We start from the raw sequence: 20,966 nt of genomic DNA, 5'->3' as shown, positions 1-20,966 counted from the left end.
TTCTTTATGGCAAATTGTTATCTTGTGTTTTTTGTGGGTTATTATTTCTATCTTGTGTATTTTGTGGTCTGTTAAAAATATTCAGCAGTTAGCTTTAATTCTCAGTAATTTTAATTTGATATAATTGAAAATTCCTTTCAGTGATAAAGATAAAAATCTTCATTGTATGCTTCATTTATAAACATCTCTTTTTTAAATGTTGTTAATTATCTTGCATTTTAAAATTTTCTTCATTATTTTAATAATTTACTTGGAATTTTGTTTTTCTCTTATTTATATATATATTTTGTAGAATAATATCAATGCAATTATATGTTATTTATAGCCGTATTCTGTTCTTAAAGGTTTTACACTTTGTTAGTCATTTCAACAGCATTATATGGTAAAGCTCCTTTTAAAAACTTAATTGTAAATGGATTAGTATTAGCCAGGTAAGTCATCTTTTCTTTAATACTTTGAAATCTACTTTGTATTTTATGCTAAGCATAGTAGATATCCAAATTCAGTTTTTTTTTTTTTTTTTTTTTTTTTATCGAAATTGTCTATTGGTAAGCCATTTTCTGGTAATTTTAGTTGGACAAAAGGTTTGTGCTTTCTTATAAATGCAATTATGTCACATTTTGAACATATTTTCTGGCTTCTTAAATCTGCCAGCTTGACCTTTATTATATGAAACTTTTTAATTTTTTACTTTTTTTTTTAAAAACTGCAGATGAGTTTCTGAAAACCTTTTACTTTTTAATATTTATTATTGAATATTTTATTGTATTATTTTTAATACAATTGTAATTATTATTATTTGTAGCAATACTATTATTTTGAATGCATTATAACTATAAAACATTTTTTATTATGTTTAGACTATAATCAGGCATATAATGTAAATTAAGAGAAAGAATTAAAGTGTTTTAATGACTAGGATCAACTATTTTTTAAACTAGGCACTTAACTGTACAGTATGTCAGTGTTTCTCAGCATAGAATTCTTGGCATTTTTTGTACTTTCACAGCATTTCATTTAGGGTTTTGCTGTGTAAACTAAAAAACTACTGTAGTAACAAAGTTATTTTACTATCCAGTGGACCAGGCTGTATGTATATATATCCTAAAATATTTTTTATAAAGCCTTTTAGTGAGTATACATGCACGCATCTTGGAATATGCCCAAGAAATTAAGGCAATGTATTTAAAAGTGAATAAATTCAAGTATAAAGTACCAGAAGCATTTTGGGGCATAATTAAGAAAGTGTCTTTTTCTTATGGCAGTTTTGATAGATTTTGGATTTTGAAGCCAAATCACAGGCCAGTTAGAGGGTAATAGATAATTCTCCTACTAGGTAATTTTTGAGAATGTGAAAATTGATTCAAGATCCAATCACATTTGAAGTACATTGATGTCCATTAACCAGTAAACTAGTGTTTTGATTTATATGTATTTTAACAATAGTTTAAGAAATATTCATTACAAAGAACTGTATATTAGTTTTGAGCTGGGGTGAAAAAAAATTATCTCACTTTCTCAAGCAGTACGTTTAGATATTTGTTCTCACAACAGTTTCACTGGACTACTTGAACCATTTAATAAATAGACTAATAAATGATAAACTTCTTGTGTTCTGTATGATAAAGTATATTTTAGGGGGTGATGAGTAGAAATGCACCTCAGTTCAAACTGTTGAGTTGGTTGTACAAGGCCCAAGATGAGATTTATTTTGAAGTATATGATAATCTGGCAAAGGCAGTGTCAAAGTGAAAAAAATAAAAATTAAGATGAAAAGTTTGAAGGTTTAAATAATTAAGACATCAGCTGGGTAAAATGTTTTTCCAAAGGGAAGAGACTGTGCTTTTGAATGGAAATTATAGGATTTTATAATATTTTGTAGACAAGGGAACTTAATGTCATTATTTCCAATATAATCATCGATGTATTGGATTTTGAGGTTAATCATGGAGTTTCTAATACACTCCTCAAAAGTGAAATTGCAACACCAAGAAAGAATATTCGTAGCCTCATGCAGATTGCAGGATCGAGAGTTGTGAGATAGATATGCAAATGATTAAAAAACATACACATAAAATTATTATAAACCAATTTATTCAGTATCTAATGTGCCCACCTCGGGCAGCAATACAGGCTGCAATCCAGTGAAGCATGCTGTCAATGAGTTCATTGATATTATCTTGAGGCAGCTTTTGATAAGCCACATCCACTGATGCACGCAGATCATCCAGGATTTGCGGCTGTGGTCCTAGGTTAATGTCACGTCCAATCCACAGGTGTTTGATGGAATTCAGATCTGGAGAGGCTGCCATGCAGGGTAGGATGTCAAGTCTGGTCAGGCTGTTAAGAGACATGCGACTTGGCATTCTCTTGCTGGAATACCGTATTGGATGCGCCTTGCAACTAGGGCTGAACAACTTGCGTGACATAGCGGTCCACTATCAAACTGCCGTTAATGTGTACCAGAAGCCTCTTGTGATCAAACATTATACCACCCCAAGCCATAATGCGCGATGCGAGACTGGTGTGATGCTCTGCGAAATGGGCTTGTTTCGTAGCATTCTCCAGGTCGGCGTCATTCTTCCACAGACAGAAACGAGATTCATCCGTGAACAAAGCCTGGTGCCATTCGATGGTCCACACTCTATGACGCTGACACCACACCAAACGTTTAGTCATTTGTTCAGCAGTCGATGGTACCCCTATGGCTGGTACCCTTGAACGTAAGTCTACTTCATGCAGTCTATTGTGCATATTTTGGGTGGACACAGATCCACCTGCTCCTTGATCCAACCGGCTCAGGATGTCACGTGACGTGGAGAAAGGGTCTCCAATAGTTGACCGCCGAATATGTCGATCTGTGCGCTCTGATGTGCACATATGAACAACACTTCCTCTTTGTGAGCAATACTTCTTCCTGGAATCCACCGTGTGATGCAACTTTACATGGTATTCACCTTGTGCACAACACAAGTGGCTATTGTGCGCAGCGACAAACCAAGTTCACGGAGTTCGAAAATACCGTCACATTCCCCGGTCCTTAACTGATGGTATTAAGCCAATCGAGCTCGCCGATGTCTCAGAGGCATTTTTTATGTTTCTTCTAAAGTCTTCAATTTTCCATAACCCTCAGGTGCTGTTTATGAGAAGGGAAAGTGACTGACCTTTATAGCCCGCATATGCGTACCACATGATCCAATGCATGTACAACTTTTTTTATCATTAGCATATCCACCTCACAACTCTCACTCCTGCAATTTCATAACCCTATGCGCATTCTTTCTTGGCGTTGCAATTTCACTTTTGAGGAGTGTATATCATGGAGCATTTATGATCATGTGAAGAGTTTTGTTTTGTAATATTTACAGCTGGTGAAGTTGTTTTTTGTCATATGATCCCAGATTGAGAATGCATATAGAAGAGTAGGCTGGAGAATAGATGTGTAGGAAATGACTTCGTTTTTCAAAGAGAGTTTGCTTTTGTCTTTCAAGGAGAGTTTGCTGTGTCGCCCAAGAAGCGGCAACATGTTGCATTTAGTGTAATTGTATTTCTCAGAACTTTTTTAAGTGACTTTTGAAAATTAATTTGCTGTCAAGATTAATATTAAAGTAAATGATAGTGTTGTTCTAGCCTATAGGTTGATCAAAGTGTAGGAGATTACCAAGAATCTTTTTGGATTCTTATTATAGAAGATGATGGTAGCAGATTTTTGTGTGTTGATAGCAATGTGTCATTTCGTGTACCGATTTTCAAGAGTGACAAGACAGTTTTGAAGGAGGTTCCAGATGTATTTGAAATTCACTGTTTGGGTCAGTATGACCACGTCTTCTGCAAACAGTGTGAGCTGGATTCTGGGGTTGGAAGGGATGTTATAGGAATAGATGTTGAAGAGGATGAGGGCTTAGTACACTTCCTAAAGGAATTACAGCGTGGATACAGCAAATAGTTGAGAATGTACTCTCCATAGTTAGCTGCGTATAACATATATTGCTAATGAAGGAAGCAGTGACATGGATGATAAAATCTAAAAGGTTTAGCTGAATGAGTTTAAACATACGTCCCTGGTCCTTTTCAACTAGGTGGTCCCACACCTAGTTGAAAACTAGTCGAGAAAGACCGCACCGGTGAAGATCTAATATTCATGTGTTTCTGTTATTGTATCAATAATCCTCAGAAGCTGATAGGTAGTGCTATGTGTTGTGGGGGAGGGAAGTAAAATAAGGAATAAATAATCAAATAAATGCAGGCGATGCACCTCAGTGTGAAAATGTGGTGCATTTCTGCTTTTCTTTTTTAATATTCTAAACATAAACTAAAAATCACTGTATTGCCAACCTATGAAAAATAACTTAAAGGAAAATTACATTTACACTACTGTTTAATTGCTTGTGACATCTCTTCCCACCTTTTGCTTTATGGTGGGTGGAACATAAGTTAAAATACAGTATACTTAACAAAAAGACTAAGCAAAGATATATTTAGTACAATTATGCAAAAAATACTGCTCATAATGGGAATGTTTTACAGCTGTCTCACCGCATTTAATTTTAACTCTCTTATCAGAAACCTTAAAGTTAATGCCTTCACTAGCATCAATATGAATTTTTTTTTGTAGCTGTTTCAGAAACCTTAAAGTTAATGCCTTTACTAGCATCAATATAATTTTTTTTTTTTTTTTTTTGTAGCTGTTTTAACGTTTGCAAATTTAACACAATTATCTTGACTCTAAAACATTTGAGTAACCTAAACCAAATGGCCAATCCAATATAAGTACCATATTAGACAGCACGCACTGGCATATAAGACGCACCCTTATTTAGATGGCCGCACACAAGGAAAAAAAGTTTAAATAACGTGGTTTCTTTTAGTTCTTACATTTCGTAAAAGCCAAGTAAACAATTATTGAATGCAATTACCTTCACGTATAAGATGCAGGTAACTTTTTTGAGACCAAATTTAGGGAAAAAAAGTGCATCTTACATGCCATCAAATACAGTAATTAAACGAAACGGGCAGCAGGCAAGCCACAAATAAAGCAGACAACCTACCTAAAAAAAGACAGGCAGTCCACCCAAGTAATGAAATAAAGTGAGCAATTCACATAAGTAGAGTAAACAATTTTCTTGAGACTGCTTAAGCCATAGTCGACTTTTCCACCATCTAGATCTGAGGAAAACATCAGTGGAAGCACCTCTAGAATGGTAGTCAGCCAGATTGTTGCTTTCAAGAATTTGCTTCCCGTTGCTTCTTTGACATTAAACTTCTTATTTCCTTCAATGTTCTCCAGTGATCCTTATTCTTGATCTAAAATAAAACAATTGAAGCATCAGTATAAGAGGTACTTTGAATTTGTTTCCATAGCTTCATTAACTTCAATATTCTAACAAATCAATCCAGTAATAATTATCAAAATGTTCATCTTAGTTTTCACAATTTCTAATATACATACATGTCTGAAAATAGTTAAATAGTTGTTTAAACTTAGACATATTTGACCAAATTCATTTACAGTCTTGAATAAACTAGCTTTGGGTGTTGAACAAGATAGTTTGTATATTGTGCATGTAATGAAATATTTGTTTTTTCGTGTACATAAGGTTGCCATCTCCTTGTCCAATCTGGCTATTCATTTGGTAAGCTTGTTAATTAGACAGGAAGTATACTTGAAGATATTTTCATATGCGTTTCTTATATTATAATGATATCAGATTCAAGATCCTCAACACAGTTGATCAGCTCGTTCTTCTTGCCTAACAGGCTGTTTGCATTCCAGAACAGGATTTATTGGATTTTTTGTAGAGTTCCTTTGATGAAGGTGGAAAATACCTGCTAAGATCTTCAAGAATTTCTGCCATTATAGTATACTTTTTCAATTTTAGCTGTCCCAAGTTAGGAGGTGCAAGTCCATGGATTCAATTTAGGCAGGAACGAAAGATTCAAAAGCTGAACAATTCCTAAGATTCTGTGGACAACTTGAAAAACTAGCTGGGTGTGGGCTGGAACAAGGGCATATTTAGGTGGTCTGTGTGAGGCAATTCACAATTCTTAGTTAAGTGTTCTTTTTCTGTGGTGAATGCATTTTGGTGCTGTTGCAGTAGAGAGAACTGTGATGAAATTTGAGTCTTCTGTAGCATTGTGCGTGACCAGGTCATCTCAGAAGGGATTCCACTTTGATGCTGAAGTATCCTAGGGTGGCCAAATTGAAGATTTGTTTATTTTCCTCCATTTTCAGAAGATAAAATAAGAAGAGAGGCAGTGATTTTTCTTTTATGTCTTGTCATTAATTGTATCATATGTTTAGGATAGAAACCAAGTTCATTCAATTCCTCAATAATTTCGCTGTTAACTTTATTACTTGGAAGGCATCTAGGGACAATTTTTAGAAGCTTATCATCAGGGTGTTGAATGGTCTGAGCTTGAATGTTAATTTCTGTTATGAGTTTCTATATTAAATGGTGCATTGTAGCATCAGGAGGAAAGATTTTTAGTCTGCCTCCCATGACTTGACCGATAATTTTTTCTGCATTGGTGTCATGGTTTTCATAGAGGATCTTACCAGAATTAGCAGTGCCTTTAACATAAATAAGTGGCATATATTGTTTTTTTGTTAATGGTTGTTAGTTTACCATGTCTTGGGATTGAGGGAAGCTATAACCAATATTTGTAATTCCCTAGTGACAAGCTTAGATAGGTTAGGTTCTGTTAACTTGAAACATTATTTATTTTTACAAGTGGTATGCAGGTTATATACTCATTTAGTTCCTAGCATATTAATATGTTATTTCGTATCATATCATTATATTATTTCCTATTGTATTATATAAATGGTATACATGAAGAATAAAAAATGGATAATCATTACTGGAAGTAATTATTTCTACAACCTAAATTTAGTTACAGATTAGTTAAACTTAATCAAACAAATAGTGGTTTGATACCTTGTTTAATTCAATTTGCATCAAATGCAGTTTGCAGAGTAAATACGCGAATCAAAGTAATGTAAATAATTACTGAAGAAAGGAAGAAAAAAAGTAATTATTTTTAGATAAAAAGGATGTTAAAAAAATTTAGGATTAAATTTTATTGATTTAGAATTTTACTAAAAAAATCAATGTGGATCAGTAGCATAATTTAATAAAAGAATACTATATATTTTACAATATATTTTACAAGGCATACTACAAATGATCTCTGAGTATTGTATTTTCAAAATGTGTAATTTATTAACAAATGAAGTTAACTTTTTCCTTTTTCTTTTTTAAGTGATGGCCAGAAGATGAGTAAAAGAAAGAAAAATTACCCTGATCCAATGGATGTTGTTAATAAGTATGGTGCTGATTCTCTTAGGTAAGTTTCTTCTGTTCAGAATTCTATATACCATTGTTTGAGATAACATGTAACCTGTATATTTTAAATTTGAAAATCGAGATCAAATAAAATTCAATAAAATCCATGGCTAAAATTTTAATTACTATTCTGTGTTTGTTTATGACTGTCATTTATTTGCCTTTGATAATATTTCTTTGACTTAGGCCCTTATAATAAATGTAAAAATTATATTTTTCATAGGGAAATTATGACGAACTTACTAAATGTATTATCATTTCTGATGACAGTTAGTCTGCCTAGTAAACACTGTCCCCTGAACTGAAAAACTGAGCTTTAGATTAATCTTGCTGCTAAGAAACTGTTAGTAAAGTGTGAGAAACTTACTTGGCTAATACTGACGTGGACTAGATGCATTTTGAATATTGCGGAAGTGGTTGTAGCTGCAGGGGAAACTTAATAAAGTTGCATCACAGTTTCCTTTCAAAATGCTGATTATATTAAATAATTATTATATTGTTTAATTGTTTTAAATTTAAGCATTTTTTATGTTTCATATAATGATCTAGAGCAAAGCTTCTCAACCTTTTCATGAGTTACTTCTCTCCCTATATAAATATGTAATACTGTGGCAATGGATAGTTCATAGTTGATGAATTGAGCCTCGTGATCTAAAATATCCATTTCTTTAAAGTAACTGTAATATTCAATTTGAATGGCTGAAATTGGTTCACTTACTGAATACTGACACATGAAAAAAATTAGGTGGGAATCTTGCATGTAAAGTATGTTTCAGACTGAGAGTTACTGATTTTTATTTCTTATAATTTCCTGTGGTAATATGAAATTCTAAAAACATAGTTAAAAAAACAGAAAATTCTAAAAAAAAAAAGTTTTTCCACCTCTGTTTAGATTTGAAAGGTTGTGTAATCATTTGTATTCCTTTAAAGTAACTGTAATATCTGAACTTTTATAAAGTTCTGATATTACAGTTACTTTATTTTTTATAAAGAATATTTATTGAATAAGAGCTTTAGAGTTTTTCATCTGATTAAGCATTTTATATACATTTAAAACTTATTTTTAATGCGATTTTTAGTGTTGTTTATGACATGAAATAAAGGAATTGATCAATTTTGTTATCCTAATGAAGTACTGTCTTCTAAATGATTGTTATTTACATGTGCTATTCATTTGGTTATAAATTATTTGAAAAATAGCACTAACAAAAATTATCTATCTTTAAGGATATTTTTGAAAATTTCATTAATCAATAATGAAAGGAAATAGTGTTTCTTTATAATCAATATACCATATTGATCTATAGTTTGATTTGAAGAAAAGCTTTAGGGGGGCAGAGTCCATTTTACTTGTAAGCAATAGTATTTAATAGCATTCTGTTCAAAATGTTTTTGTCCAAATACTTATTTGAATCATTTGTTCATTTTATAGGTTGTATTTAATAAATTCCCCTGTCGTAAGAGCAGAGTGTTTGCGATTTAAAGAAGAAGGTGTTAGAGATGTTCTCAAAGATGTTTTCCTTCCCTGGTATAATTCCTATCGATTTTTGGTACAAAATATTCATATGTATGAAAAAGTAAGTACATTAAAAGAATTGTATTTTAATGGAAAAATCTACTCATTATAGTTTAAATAGAAATTAATATCAAAAGTAATTGAAATAAACACACATATATACCTGTAAATATATTTTGCTATTTTCATTTTGCCTAGAAATATGAACAATGTTTCTTCTAAAGTTTGTCTTGCTAATTATTAATTATGAATATATATCCTTGCAGAACATTTAATACTGGGCTTTTTAAATTTTAAGCATGGAACCTATTGAGTTTTTTCAGTTAATTAAATTTTTTTTTTTGTTTTTTTTGTTTTTGTTTTTGTGGTTAGCAATTGAATTAAAATTTTCTTCCTTTTAAAATTCTCTAAAAGTCTATGAAGCTGCTGAAGAAGATTAATGTAATGCTTGTAATATTAATAATTATCTAATGCAAAGATCATACTGAAAAATAATGCAGAAGTTAGCCTCACTTTTATTGATTAATACCAGACTGTCTTAACATATTGTTGCAGTAACTGCTTGTATATTGAAGTAACATTTTACAAAATTTCCTCTTATAAACCAACAGGTTTGCTCTGTTGTTGAATCTAACTTACATGAATCCTCTTTGAAAAAATTCAAATGTTAATTTTTGTACTTTTTTTTAACTGCCATTTTCCTTTCATTTATATCAGCAAATCATTGTCCCCAGAGGCTGTACTTTAATGGATTAAAAAAAAAGTAGTATTTCAAGGTGTAAGATCTGGTTGCACTGCGATAGGGATGAGACCGCTGAACAGCCCGATCTGCAGATTTTATCAGTCACTATCAAACATGTGAGGACTTTCAGTAATAGTGAATATGGATCACATTCAGGGTTCGTGTTTACTTTCTTCTTATTAATGAGTTTTTGACTTTTTGAACACACTACTTGCTGGTCACAGTGCAATTATATTTCAAAATGTCAGTAGAATGATCCCTTGTCATCCCAAAAAACAATCACCATGAATTTTTATGCTGTTAGCTGGCTGACATTCTAGACCTTATAATGAAGAGTGATTCCTTAGACATCTCTAAGATCATGACAATCAGTCATCCATTGAAGTTTGGTACCTCTAGTTGCATTTAATAGTCTCCAACAACATGGTTTCAGTGCTGGTTTCCACTTTTCTTTTTTAAACTTCTTTTAGAAGTTTGTGCACATTGGTTGTCATTGGTATCATCTACCATCCTTTTGTGGATGTTGAGTAGATTTTTTTTCCTTCTACCAGGAATTGAATGATGATATGTTTGTATTTTTTTTGCTTACAATGAAGGAAATTGTTACTATATGCTTGTGTAGAGGAAGAGTCATTTCTAATAATATGTGAAGTATAGATGGCATATGTCGGTTAATAAAAAAAGTTAAACTGATTTTTACATTATTTTTGGTATGACATTGTGTATATTTATAGTATTACTATGCTAATGTGCATACTATTCAGACACAGTATGAGAAAATACTCCTAGAATAATGTAAAATATTAAAAAAAAAAAAATATTTGTTTATGAATCATTGTGTAGGTGTTCTATTATCTTGATAGGGTTAATTCTGTTGCTTTTAGTTTTTTAATTAAATGTGCTGTATAATAGCATCATTTTTTAAAAAATAGCTGATGCATTTATTTTATTATTAAATCAACATTTTAAATCTTATGTTATTTAGGCTTATGATACTAAATTTTCCTATTCTGAACAAGTGCATGAAAAATTGAAATCTGAGAACATTATGGACTGTTGGATACTGTCCTTCACACAGAGTCTTGTAGCATTTGTTACAAAGGAAATGAAAGGTGAGTTATTCATATTTGAGCTTTTATGTAAAGAATTTTGAATGTCTTTTAAGACTAAAGAGTTTATAATTCTGAAATCTCCAGCTTTTAAATTGTGTTATTCAGGAAGGTTTATTTACAACACAAACTGCTCTTGAAATACTATAATGTAACTATTGTACTATATTAAAAATTTCTGTGCATGCTTTTTAATTAGTAAATTATTATCTAATTTTTTAATAGCAAGAAAGAATGGAACTAAAAATGTTTTGCTGAGTAATTAATAATTTATTTCTGTTATAGGTTAAAGTTTTAATTTTGATTAGTTGGATTGCCATATCAACTTTACCCTGAAATTGCTTACCTCTTAGTTTGAGTAAATTACATTTATATTATATATAATATCTGCAATAAATATGCTGTTCAGTATTGAAATCGTGCATCAAGAAGGAAAAGCCATACGGTTACACAGGAGTGTAAAATTATACGTGCAGCTAAAAACATGTAAATGACCAGATTTTTAAACATATAACTATGATTAGCAACACGTGAGAGCAGTTTATTTGTACAAAAAACTTAATCAAATGCAGTAAAGGCTTCAGAACTTGTAGTAAGTATCATAGTTAGATAGTTAAATGCTTTATGTTTGTTAATGTGCTTCCCATCATCTATCTTAAATATTGAGGGACAGAATCCTTTAACTCTGATATTGTTTTTCACTGCAGCAAATTGCTGTGATTTAGGCTTACATGTCAGTAATGTTCTGTATTGTTTATCTAGTAGTTGCAAAAAAGTGATTTTCTCAGGTAAAAGCCGGTGATGGCCAGAGCAAAATTTCTCCTTGGGCATGTTAGATAAGAAAATTGGTTTATGGTGATCTTCCTCTATCATAAGTGAACTTAATATCTGGCTATCAGATATTAAGCTCAAGAGGCCAAGTAGTGTCTGCATAAACCATCAGGAGGCCCTAGCATAATATCGTCTGTGAAATAGATGGCCAATGACAGGTGTTTCATTGACCTCAAGTCATCACTATCAAGGCTGTCATGGTATATGTTCAAGGAGAAATAGAGACTAGAATAAGACGAATGAATTTTGGTAGAAGCAGTGATGATCAGAGATTTGTTTGGAAACCAGAAGACCAATGACATCAGCAAGCTTTCTTGAGAGAATATAATACCAACCCTGTTTATGGAATAATCCTGTTAGAGCAACATAATGTATAGTAAATGGACATCTCTTGTCTTTCTTGCTTGTATACTGAGAGCTGAATATTGTGTTCATTGGTTGTGTAGCCAGTGGTTCAGGCTCGAAGGAGCATTTTTCCAGCATGATAAAGGTAGGCTGCATGTTAGCTATTGCTACTATGAATAACGTGCATGACATGCTGCAACCTGCAGCACTTCCAATATTGTCTCCTGTTGAACACATCATTGCTTATTTACTTCAAAAGGAAGAGCCAGTTGCAGCTTCATGCACTTAAATGCTTGTAACATCACAGAACATTCTTCAGATGATGATTCAGGAACACACTGGCAGCAGAATTGAATGAATGCATTGATAGCATCATGAAAAGTGCATGTATTTCCACTCATAACAGTCATATTCCATACTGAATAAAGCAAGCTTATTTGTATATTTTGTTTCTAATTTCTGATCATTTGCATATTACTATCATGTTTGTTGATCCTGTGAATTTCAAATGTTTGAAGCTTTTCAGTTTTGATGTTGCAATTTCAGTGTTGAGCAATATGAATATGATATTGGCTTTTCAGAATTTATTGTTTATATGATTTTTAAAATGATTATTTTTATGCAAATATAAGAATTATTGATAGATTTATTTAATTTAATCTCCACTATAGCTATTGGAAGAAAATTGTATTTTTTTTACTATATTTTGCATTATTATCTCTGACTGCATTTAAATCAAGAATGCAATTAAATAAAAAAATTATAAATTTTATGATAAGTAACAATTTATAGCAGGCATAAAGGATTATGTTTCACAGAACTCCCCCCCTTTTTTTAACCTTTTGTTGCATACAAATAATTTAGAGAAGTTAAATGAAAATGTTTGCATTTTTTCTACTTAAAATAACCTTAGTAATAATAATGAAAGAAAATTAATTGTATTCAAATTTCGTTTTAAATAATTGCTACAGTTTGTTCAATACAGTGGGCAGCATGCATATGCGTTACATGCATACAAACCTCTTCCCAACGATTTACGGTCATTGCATTTGAAATCATTTCCTGCCTTTTTGCAGTGATCATTACCATATTCTAAATGGTAAATCTACAACTGACATGTACATACAGATTCCCCAAAATACCTTCATTTTGTCGATTGTGATTGAATTCATTTTGCTACAATTTTGCAACCTGTACCTATTGGATTCAAATGTCAAATGTTCTAGAAATTCCTTGCCAAACATAAACATTTCCAGTGGTGTTTTAGCTCGATAAGCAGTACATTTGGTATTCAATTCACTCTTTTCGGTAGATCTTTATCTATCCACTGCACAATTTTCTCAAACTGACATTTAAAATAAAATGTCTAAAATTATTAATTATGAATAAAACATGGCAGTATAAGAAAATGTAAGCAATATTATGTAATGTTTACCATGAGAAATTGTGATATAGACACAGCAGTTGATCAGTTAACGAACATCTTAACAGATACTTATAAGGAAGTATCAAAATCCACCCTCAGACCCAATTTTCGTAAATTACCTCAAGAGATTAAACTCAAAATTAAAGAAAAGAATAAAGTACGGACACTTTGGCAAAGAAATAGAAATCCTGGATTAAAAATTCAATTCCGTACTCTCCAAAATGAGATCAAGGCATCATGTGACCAATTCTACCAATCACAATACACAAATTACATTCAGTCCTTAACGACCAATGATAACAGTCTTTGGCGTGCATCTGCCCGCCTACGCAAACACAAATCTCACATTCCGTCCTTAGCAACGGATGCAGTGGTGGCTCACACAGACGCTGAGAAATCCGAACTAACCGCGGATTCTCTTCAAACACAATTTACACCACATAATGAAGGAATTTTTGCGAACAATGCAAATTCTTTCCCACAAGATGTTGAACACTTCTTATTCTCTCCATTTGCGAGAGACGTGCAATACACATCCACGAGCGAGGTAAGTGAATACATTACCAAGCTCAAACCCCAAAAAGCACCTGGTATGGACTCTATTTCTAATCGTATGATTAAAAATTTACCCACCAGTTATCTATTTTTCCTAGTAATGCTTATAAATTATATGATACAGCATTGCTATTTTCCTCAAAGCTGGAAACAAGCACTCATTGTGCCTATTCCAAAACCAGGCCAAAGCCTTTCAAATCCTCAAAATTATAGACCTATCAGCCTCCTATCATCGTTATCAAAGATCTACGAATTTGTGTTACTTAAACGCCTGAATGATTTTCTCCAAAATCACAACGTTCTAATTGATGAACAGTTTGGATTTCAAGTAAAACACTGCACTACGCACCAGCTGCTGAGGACAGTGGAGTTCATTCATGAAGGGTTTCGTAACAAAATGCTTACTGGCGCTTTATTTCTTGACATAGCCAAAGCATTTGATAGGATTTGGCACATAGGAATTATTATCAAGCTCATATGACTTGACATTTCGGCCATTTAATTCACATAATTAACTCGTACCTCAGTTATAGATCTTTTTCTGTACGAATTAATTCCTTCGTTTCGGCGCCTCGTCCTATACTCGGCGGCGTCCCGCAAGGGTCACTTTTGGGCCCAACTTTGTTCAACATTTTCATCAATGACATACCAAAATCACATAGTATCACTCTTGCACTTTATGCAGATGATACGGCCATCCTAGCTCAAAGCAGACACCTTGAAAACTTGGTTCACATCATTCAGAGATATCTCTCCAGCCTTGAGCACTGGCTCATCACTTGGAAAATTAAAATTAATGTTGCAAAATGTGCTGCTATGATCTTCAAACATAGCCCCCTCCCGTACCCTTCCATTAATTTAAAGTTTTTCGATGACTATGTTCTCTGGTCAAATTCTTACAAGTACCTAGGAGTTGTACTTGATTCAAAATTAACGCTGGCACCTTCGCATTGAAAATACTCTCAATAAAGCAAAAGGTGCAACTTTACCCTTTATTAGCTCGCAAGAGCCATCTGTCAATTAAAAACAAAATTCTTCTCTATACATCAATTATAAGACCTGTCTTCATGTATGCATGTACAATCTGGGGTACTGCTGCTAAAACTCATGTGAAGAAACTTCAATCTTTTCAAAGTAAGACCCTACGTATGGCCCTTAATGCAGCTTGGTACGTCCGTACAGATGTGATTCATTCGGACCTTAACATTAAACCTGTGGATTATCTTATCAAAAAACTTAGTCAAAATTTATTCCTCAAAATTGAACAGATTGATAACCAAGCACTTCAACAGATGCCTGCCTACGACCCTTCTATTCGCAGCTCACAGAAGAGACCGAGAGCCATGATTGGCCGAGAGTTCGGCATCTACCCGGCATCCGAAAGGGCAAGACGCACCCTCTCAACATCATTACCAGCTCCTGCGCCATGAAGGAAGGACGTCTCCTCGCTGAGCTGCCATATAATTGCTTATTCTTCACCATCCATCATCTAGAAAGATCTTCAAGCAAAGTTATCAATCTGTTCGCTTAGAATCACATCTCCCGCAGATTTTAATCTGCCTATGAATATTTTCACCGCATTCTCATTTTTTATTTGCACTACCAACACGCGCCACATGCCAATGAGCCTATTAATCTTAAACTCTTTCCTATCTGCTTTTTGCTTTAGTGTTTTGTATCGTGTATAAAAATTTATAAAAACCAAAAAAAGTATAAAATATAAAAGTACAAAAAAATTATAAAAACCTAAAAACTTATAAAAATTAATGATGTTTAAGTTTTAAATTTCTCATTCTATCCCTAATCTTTCTAGAGCCTGTGGCTCCCTCTATTGAGCATCAAGTAAATTACTTATGCAAATTTTTCCTATTTCTGTTCACTTTTAGTAATTCTGATGTGGAGGTACATGGTTTTGAACCATAGGCACTCCGAAATTTTTAAATCATTGGCATTGGCATGAGAAATTGTACTAACATGGAAATAGAAGTAGCAATCATTTTTTCAAATAGCTTTACTTAGTGATGCTATACAGCCATCTATGATCGACAGTTGAAAGTTCTGATAATACAGGATGATTAAACACAGGAATGAAATCTGTTAAGGCATTTACAGAAGAATAAACAAACTTAAACTTTTGTCTACTAGAGTGGACATGATGCAACAAAGGGTTAATATTGAAAATTATAATGTTTATTAAAAAATTAAGATGTCCATATATTTTATCTTTGTAAGTGAATATAAGATGCTATGTAAAGCTGTGGTAGTAAGAAATATAGCTTTTTCAAGTAGTAATAACTGTAAAAGTGTAAGAGTCTCAATTTTTAATAAAGGATTTTCTTATTTTTTCCCTTTTCATCCTATAGACTTGATATGTTCATCCTTTGCAATAATCAATTCACTAATCATTTCTTTGCATGTACTCAGTGTTCGGTACTGTTCTGTTATCAGGACAGGTTCAGAAATGTAATGTATGTGTTCATGCATGCATGCATGCATGCATGTATGTATGTAAGTACGATTGTATGTGTGTGTATACATATATGCACATAACATACAAACACATGTCCATATGTTTCTGAATCCAGTCCCAATAACAGAACACTACCCAGTGTTCTAATAAATATGTGCTAAACTGTATTTAACTTTATATTTAATAGTAGGTAGTTAACTATTAGTTTGCTTTCTATCATCAGTGTTGACCGACTATAAATTGGCATTTTCATCGCTGTTTATCAATGTATAGTTGATACTGTAATTATGGATAGATTTCTACTCCATTTCTGTTGTAGACATGGAAAATCTGTTTTTGTCATCTGTTTTATTCATTCAACTAAACACTCTTATTTCAGTCCAAAGTAATATATCGTTTCCTGTAAGTGCTAACAATGACAATAAATATTTTGATAAAGTAGGACAGTGTTTAAATAAAGATGCAACTGGCAGATAAGTGTATATGTTTTAATGTATATCCTGAATTTCTTGATTTGTGTATTTTTCATGTTGAACAAAATTGGCTTCTTATTAAAAATAATAAATTTAATAGTGGGTGAGACTTTTGTTTAAATATGCTTGAACTTAAGGATTAAGAGTAAAAAGTTCCTCGGAAAATTTATTCAGTATGCACATGATTTGTCTTCATGTAAAATTTTAGTAAGCAAATATATTTCTTGTTTTTGTTACTCAATTACTGTGCAAACTTTTTTGATTCTGGTAATTTAATTAAAGATTGTATTAGTTATAATTTTTTTAGAGATATTGATGTTCCAATTAAGAAGTTTAATTGTAGAAAAACTGAATTCTCTTTTTTTTTTATCAAATTTATTTCTAAGCTAAGATCCAGATAATCAATAATTAATTGATTTTTATTAGTCCTGTTAAGTTTTAGACAGTTGGAATAGATGTTGCTATTCCCAATAGGATTATTATTGTTGAACATAATGATATCATCAATACATCTAAAAATGTGTCAACATTTTTTGAAATCAATATCTGAAAGGTTTTTAAGAAATTTGTATTCTTTAGGAAACAAATAGAGGTTACATAAGTGAGATGAATTTATTTGTAGGTAAATAATATTTACATTCTTAGTAAAGTTATTGAAAAGCAAGAAATTATCTTTCCATTTTATGAGAAACAGAGATAATCTTTTATGTCTTTGTGGATTTGGTACCAAATTTCTTCCTTTTTGCCTATTATACATATATATAGAAAGATAGATAGATACAGTAACATAAAAAATTTTTTAATGAAAATATCCCAAAATTATTTCCGTACAATATACTGCTGAAAAATGAATCAATTATAGATAAAATAGTAAGAAATTTGGATCCATAACTGCAAATACATGAAAGAAATGGAATTCAAAACCAGCATCTTCCAATAAAAAATGTAAAATAACCCATCAACTCAGTGTTTTAAAACCAGAAACATAATTTAAAACAACAAAAATACATAAAAATATAAATAAAAGGAATACAATCAAATTCTGATCCAACATTATCAAGAGGAGGTAGATCAGATTCAGTTGAATCCATCCTCCTTGGAAAACTATTGTAACTAAATAGTTTTAAATATATATATATATATATGTGTGTGTGTGTGTGTAAGGTAAAAAAAATATGTGAATCAAAATTATAATTTAAGCTAATCGTAACCCTTTAATTCTTCCTCTCTGTTTTAAAAATCGTAATAATGTCTCTGGATTGTGTCATTTTAGATCATTCCATTTTGCATGGCCTGTGCAGCGCTGATGATGTAATAATTAGAAACTGAAACTTTTAACTCATACCAAAACCTTTCTCTTTGTGTGCTTTCATATCGGATAACTATGCACTTTAGCTCAAACTTCTTCACTGCTTAGACATAATTTCGCTGTGCTTGCTATTGCCATATATCATAAGTGTAAATATTCTGTCAATAGTCTGACTAGAGTGACTAGTTGCCAAGTGATTGGGCCACAAATGTCAGCTGGGAATAAAAATGGAATTCAAACTGTCGTGATTGTGAAGTTTCTTAATATTACGAACTCAAGATATTAACATGCTACATAATCAGAATTCTTCCTCTTCAATATGGATCGTCGATTTATCCTATCTGGGTATTATGCATAAACAGTGTTCCATTTTTTCCATGCTATTATTACATAACAGTGCTCCGTCTTTTTCATGCTATTGTTACATATATATCTAACAAAAAAATTCCATATCCCGAAAGAAAGAAATCGCATGGTATAAAATACGGCGAACAGGTAGGCCAAGGTAGAAGATTGTTCTGTGCTGTTGCAGCATGCCCAATCCAACATTGGTTAAGAACATGATTAAGAAGCTGTAGTACATTCCTGTGAAAATGGGTGCACTGTCCAGTTATAAAATGTGGTCATCTTGTGTTAAGCTAGGGTAGCAACTATGTTTTCAAGATGTCTAGAAAGCACAAGTGATTACAGTTTCTTGTTTGAAGATAAATGGGCTGTGCACTTCCTTGCGGGACACTGCACAGAAAACGTGCAAAATTCATGCCGCACTGAAATCACAGATTTGGACACTTTTGCTGTTGTGGCATTTAAGCATGAAAAGCAAACAGTAGGTAGCTCATGAGAAACTTGGACAGCAGCTAATGTTTTACAATGTAGGTTTTTACCATGGTAGAGGTATTATTAATATTTCGGTGTATTATTAATATTTAAAAATGCACCATTCATTTATAACACCCTATATACAGTATGTGTATAATAAAAGATAAGAAATTTAGAACTAATGTTTATATAATATAAGACCAGAAATTGAAATTCATAATTAATAAATTTCAAATAATGATATAAATGCAAAAAGGAATTTTAAAAATGTTTCAATTTCTGGTCTTTGTGAAATATTAGTTCTAAATTTTTTACTTTATGCCTTTAATGATAATTTTTCTGCAGCTACACACATAAGTCTGATATGCTTTTCAAAAAGGGGTTTTTTAGTCTTAAAGTCTTATATTTGAGCAATACAGTATTTCATTTATGTGTAAATGTTTTTATCCTGATGTTCAATAATACTGGATCTTTAGCTTATAGGCTGTATACAGTTGTACCTAGACTAGTGAAGTTTGTAGATCACCTAACAAATTGGTATGTGAGAATGAATAGAAAGCGGTTAAAGGTAAGTATAGGTCATAATTTTGCTGATCTTATAAAATATGACTATTTAGAGTTGTTCTTTGTCCTAGTATGACAGGACTTAAAGAAATAGCACTTGTGTTCAGAAGGCTAGAAATTTGTAGAATTTCCATTAAATTTTTAAGCTGCTGTCTTTTAGTAATTAAAATTTGAGAAAATAATATATGAACTTTCATTGCCACATTAGAAATTCATAAATAAAAGGGCTGTTGATATTAGTCCAGGGGTTCATATTTTTAATGTTTAAATGTAAAACTTTTATAAATTTATAAGCCTGTAATCACCATATTTTTATTAGAGGTGCTTGTCATTACTCAAACTATATTTTTGTTTATTTTATGTTCAAAGATTTGGAGCATAAATGACTGCTGTGGCTGTTATAAAAAACGATGAAACTGTTGCTCAAATGACAAATAATTTATTGATAAATATTGATGTTATTAAGATATATTAAGAATATTAAATATGTTAAGAAGCATTGTTGTGTTTACAGTTTAAAATATACTTTTTAAAGATGTTGCGAAATTGGCAGTAATTCATCTATTTTAGTGCCCCTGTTTATTTATTATTTTTCCCTTGTTAATGAAAAAATTCTCCCATAGTAATCTGAAGTCTATTATTTTTATTATATTATTATTAATTAAAATACAGTAGATTTTCTGGCATTACTGTGTTTTTTTGTGTTATATATTTTTTATATTATGGAATACATCCTTTAAAAAGTGCCATTTTTTGAAGCTTAGGCTCTTCTCCATTATATTTTCTGTTTTTAAAATTTCATATGATTTATAATGTCATCTTAAAAAAAAAATCTGCATGAATGTTCTTTATTATTTTTTAGGGTGAAGGAGGACAAACTGATTGTCAAAATGCCTTGGAAACTCTATTTTCAGTTCTTTACACTATGATAAGAGTAATGGTAAGGTTTTCACAATATATTTGAATAAGTTTTATTCCTGTGTTGCTAGTTAGAAAGAGGAAAGTTATTGTGAATTTTCTATGGCTTATGGAAATCATTTCTAAATTTATCTCTCTCTCTCTATATATATACGAGGGCTATCCAGAAAGTAGATTACGTTTTGGAATAAAAAAATAAACAAAGTATAGGAAACAAATTTTATTATATACAGATGAAAGCCACACTCAAATACTACTTTTCTACATAGTCACCATACAAATTAAGGCATTTATCGTAGCGATGTACGAGCTTGGAAATTCCTTCGTCGAAAAATTCGGCCGCCTGCGCCTTCAACCACTTCGTTACCTCTTCTTGCCTTCCATCTTGCACAAAACTTGTGGTAACCAAGCTTTTCGCTGATGATTTCGTGCAAAAAACTTCGCGAAATTTGTGGAAAGCTCAAAGAAAGTTCCGTTATTGTGAAATTTCGATTTTCACGGACTTTAGCATCGACTTTTTCGAGAAGTTCGGCGGTCACTATG

General features: G+C 31.9%; 1 protein-coding gene across 5 annotated transcripts in view; it reads left to right on the top strand.

Annotated features, from left to right (window-relative positions):
- IleRS (Isoleucyl-tRNA synthetase) overlaps window positions 1-20,966 on the top strand; it is a 105,597-nt gene that overhangs the window by 64,105 nt on the left and 20,526 nt on the right. For all 5 annotated transcript variants that reach the window (XM_085812737.1, XM_085812733.1, XM_085812735.1 and 2 more), the window contains 6 exons: window positions 345-431; window positions 7,264-7,347; window positions 8,779-8,923; window positions 10,590-10,716; window positions 19,418-19,509; window positions 20,368-20,445. In XM_085812737.1, coding sequence (XP_085668863.1) covers window positions 345-431; window positions 7,264-7,347; window positions 8,779-8,923; window positions 10,590-10,716; window positions 19,418-19,509; window positions 20,368-20,445 — 613 coding nt within the window. The remainder of the gene's footprint in view (window positions 1-344; window positions 432-7,263; window positions 7,348-8,778; window positions 8,924-10,589; window positions 10,717-19,417; window positions 19,510-20,367; window positions 20,446-20,966) is intronic.

The sequence above is a fragment of the Stegodyphus dumicola genome, chromosome 3 (assembly GCF_044657685.1).
Source record: "Stegodyphus dumicola isolate Sdum_Otavi_A_Nest chromosome 3, ASM4465768v1".
Lineage (NCBI taxonomy): Eukaryota > Metazoa > Arthropoda > Arachnida > Araneae > Eresidae > Stegodyphus > Stegodyphus dumicola.
The sequence above is the reverse complement of the archived record's forward strand: the minus strand, read 5'-3'. Positions and strand labels throughout refer to the sequence as shown.